Source organism: Kogia breviceps, chromosome 14 (genome assembly GCF_026419965.1).
Source record: "Kogia breviceps isolate mKogBre1 chromosome 14, mKogBre1 haplotype 1, whole genome shotgun sequence".
NCBI lineage: Eukaryota > Metazoa > Chordata > Mammalia > Artiodactyla > Physeteridae > Kogia > Kogia breviceps.
In genome coordinates, this window is record NC_081323.1 from 75,060,217 (window position 1) to 75,063,696 (window position 3,480).

At 58.9% G+C, this 3,480-nt stretch overlaps 1 protein-coding gene across 1 annotated transcript; it reads left to right on the top strand.

Moving 5' to 3' along the window:
• The first annotated feature begins 429 nt into the window (after positions 1-429).
• Positions 430-2,867, top strand: C14H16orf54 (chromosome 14 C16orf54 homolog). The gene is made up of 2 exons (XM_059036271.2): positions 430-507; positions 1,138-2,867. Exon 2 carries the CDS (start codon positions 1,138-1,140, stop codon positions 1,789-1,791), a length of 654 nt encoding a protein of 217 aa, XP_058892254.1. The 5' UTR covers positions 430-507; the 3' UTR covers positions 1,792-2,867.
• Positions 2,868-3,480: the final 613 nt, after the last annotated feature.

The window sequence follows — 3,480 nt, forward strand, 5'->3', positions numbered from 1 at the left end:
AGGACAAGAAGATATATGTGTGTGAAATGCATGGAGAAGGTGGGCAAGGAGGAGGGTGTTGAGGATAGTTCCAGATAGCAGGAGTGGGTTTGGCGGGGCCCAGTGGGCAGGGCAGGGACACAGCAGCCACCTGCGAGCAGGTAGAGCGAGCCACCTTGGTGGTCTGGATGGACTCTGTCTCTCTCTCTTGGCTTCCAGGTAATTGTTCTGGGGCCTGGGGCCTGACTGTGAGGTGACTGAGTTCAACAGAACCACTGCCCATTCCGGCCCCACCTCTCACCAGGAAACGCCTCCCCACCGCAGTGACCACATCTCCCCAGGTTGCCTTGGAAACACTCTGCGGGGGTGGGGGGTGGGGTGGGGGTGCTGGGAGAGCCAGGGCACAGTTGCCCAGCAACAGGTGGTGCCCTCCCTTCCGCCCTCATCTGAGGCAGCTGCCCTGCACACTTGGCTCGCACAGGGAAGAGCGGCTCTGAGGGCAAGCCAGGAGCCCAGAGACTGACTGAGGTGAGCTGAGGAATGCAGGAGGCCCCTGCAGGTGGGGGACCTGGGGGACAGCCAGAGGCAGGCAGAGACGGGGCAAAGCCGGAGAGGCGGGGACAGGTGCAGAGGTGGCACCTGAGACCTGGCACAACAGCAAACTCAGGGGAGCCTGCAGAGAACAAGACCAACTCCAAGGAGAGTTGTGAGGGCAAAGGAGCGCCCAGGGCGCCGCCGAGGTGGCCGGGAACGGGGCCCACGCGCAGGGGCAGAGCTGGGACGGAGGCTCTCGTTTCCTCACCCAGCACTTCTTCCAAGCAAGACATGAGCGGGCTGAGACAGGAGGACAGAAGTCCTTGGGTTCTTTGAGTTTGAGTTCAGTTTTGTCTGAGGCACCCTGGAGTCTGGGAGGAAAATGCAGCTTCCAGAAAGGGCCTGGGGGTTCTGAGCAGGAGGGCCTGGCTGCAGACCGAGGTGGGCCCCATCTCTCTGGCCATCTGGCTCCTTCCTGCCGCTTCTGGGTCCTCCGGGCTCCTCTGTCTGCCTGGGTCTGTTTCTCCAGCCAGATGTTGCTGAGCCCTGCTCCCCTGGCCCCTCTCTCTCCTGATCGTGCCAATCCTGTCTCATGTGCTTCCTCTCCTGACCCCGTCTCTCCAGATGCCTCTGACCCCAGAGCAGCCCTCTGGGCACATGGAGGGGCCCCCTGCATCAGAGGCTTCCTCATGGCCCCCGCTGCCCTGCGGGCCCTGTGTCCCCATCATGCTGGCCCTGGCCGCCCTAGCTGCTGTCTTCCTCCTGACCACAGCCGTGTTGGCCGAACGCCTGTTCCGCCGTTCCCTCCGTCCAGAACCCAGCATCTGCGCGCCCACCCTGGTCTGGCGCCCGGGAGGAGAGCTGTGGATTGAGCCCACGGGCACCCCCCGAGAGCGCTCCGAGGATTGGTATGGCTCCGCGGTTCCCCTGCTGATGGACCAGGTCCCAGACCCGCCTACCCAGGAGGGCGCCTTGGAGGCACGAGTGACAGCCCCACCTGCCCCTTCAGCCCCATACTCCCCTCCCAGCTCTTTGGTCCCCCAGACCCCACCAAACGCTCCAACCCATAGCACCTTCTGGAGGCCCCACACCCCAGGCCTGGTAAGCTGGGCTGGGCCTGAACAGAGGCCAGAGGCCAGTGCATATCCAGGGAGCCCCCAGGCCCGGAGGCTGCGGCCAGGAAGCCCTGATCCTGAGTGGGGCCTCCAGCCTCGGGTCACCCTGGAGCAGATCTCAGCTTTCTGGAGGCGTGAAGCCCGGACCAGCGTGGGTTTCTGAATCCCCAGGGCCTGGAGGACTGGCCTCCCAGAGATCCCTGGGGGAGGCCCAACCTCAGAGGGATCCTAAGACCCTGAGGCTGCCGAGAACCTGAGCTGACACCTGAGGCCCCGGGAAAGAATGCCCCTCCCAGGTCTTTTACTTCTGGATTTCGGTTCCCCTGGATCTGGGCCTGGGCAACCTGCGTGTGGACAGGGCCTGTGCTGTGGGGCAAGCTCAGAGGTGCCTTTGCTTAGCTGCCCGGGAAGGTGGCTTAGAGAACTGGAGTTGGGGCCAACTCTGGGCCAGAAACTGCCAAGATCACATTCCAGATTAAGAACTCAAGGTACCAGACAGACAGGAAATAGCATCAACGCAGCGGCTTCCACCCTCCTTCAGTGTGTACCTAAGATGCTGACACTGGCGTGAGGGTCCCAAGGATGCTGAAGAACAGTGTGGTGGTGACAAGTGTCAGCCGTGCTGGCAGGAGATGACAGGAATTCAGCTTCTCAGAACCACATCATCCCTCCAGAAAAACACGTACAGAGAGGTCGAGATCAGGCAAAAGAACATCTTATCACATATAAACTGTGGCTTTGACCCCCACCTCGCAACAAGAGGCCATCTCTTGCCTGCACCTGGGACCCAGGGTAGGAAAAGGTCAGCGGGCACCACGTCCTCTTGAGGCCGCTGCATCTCAGCCCTCTGGATCTTACTCTTCCATGGTGAGGGAAGCCCAAGCCAAGGAGATCTGAGTTTGATCCCGTGTGGAAAGGAACATTCTCCCAGAACGTGGCCCCTGGCCGTCTTCCCTCCCAGCTTCTTGGAGTGGTCCAGAGAGATAGTTGCCCCAAGACAGGCTTACTTATGATGCTCCACCCCACAAAAATGGAGCCCCAATATCTGTATCAGAAGACCTCCCCTCTGGACGCAGAGCCAGGTGTTGGGGGGAGGAGAAGGAGTTTCCATTCGCTGGGCTCTGACTTTTCAAACCTCAGTCCTGAATGTTAGGATTCTGCCATGTCAGTTACCACCTGTACTTTATATTTTTCTTTAAATTGGTTTACTATTTGCTTAATAAATTCATTTTACAAGGAATCTGTTTTGTATCACTTCTGTAAATGGAAAACCAAGTATCACTTGTCAGAAATAGAAGGTAAAACATGGAAATAAATACAGTGTAAACAAACGTATATAGTCTAAGTAGACATTGTTTCCTGCTGGAGGCATTGACCCAGAGATCTGCTCTTTCTTTGACAAAAGGCTCAGCAAGTATTAGGAAAGTGTTAGACATTCTGGTGCCACCCTGAGAGCACCCCTGAGAAGTGCTGTGATGGATGAGAGCCCTGCAAGGGGAGCAGCCATCCTGTGCTACTTAATGCTAGCCAGGAATCCCTCCACCACCAAGTTCACCCACAGCCCGGAAATGCTGTCAGGCAGAGGCCGACACTCTGCTCTTCCTGCTCAGAAGGGCTGGGAGCACCTGGGCCTGGACCTCCCTTCTCACCCTTGGATGCCAGGAGTTGGAGGAGCAGCCAGGGGTTTAGAAGCCCCCTGGCTGAGGGACATCCACCCCCCCCCAAACCCCCGGGTGCACTCATCCAGCCTGTGTTTTCCCAGCATCTTCCCTGAGCCAGGCCCTGAGGAGGGAGGAATCAGACCTGGCCCCCGCCCTCAGGGACATCTCAGTCTCTCTAGTGGCAGGGGTGG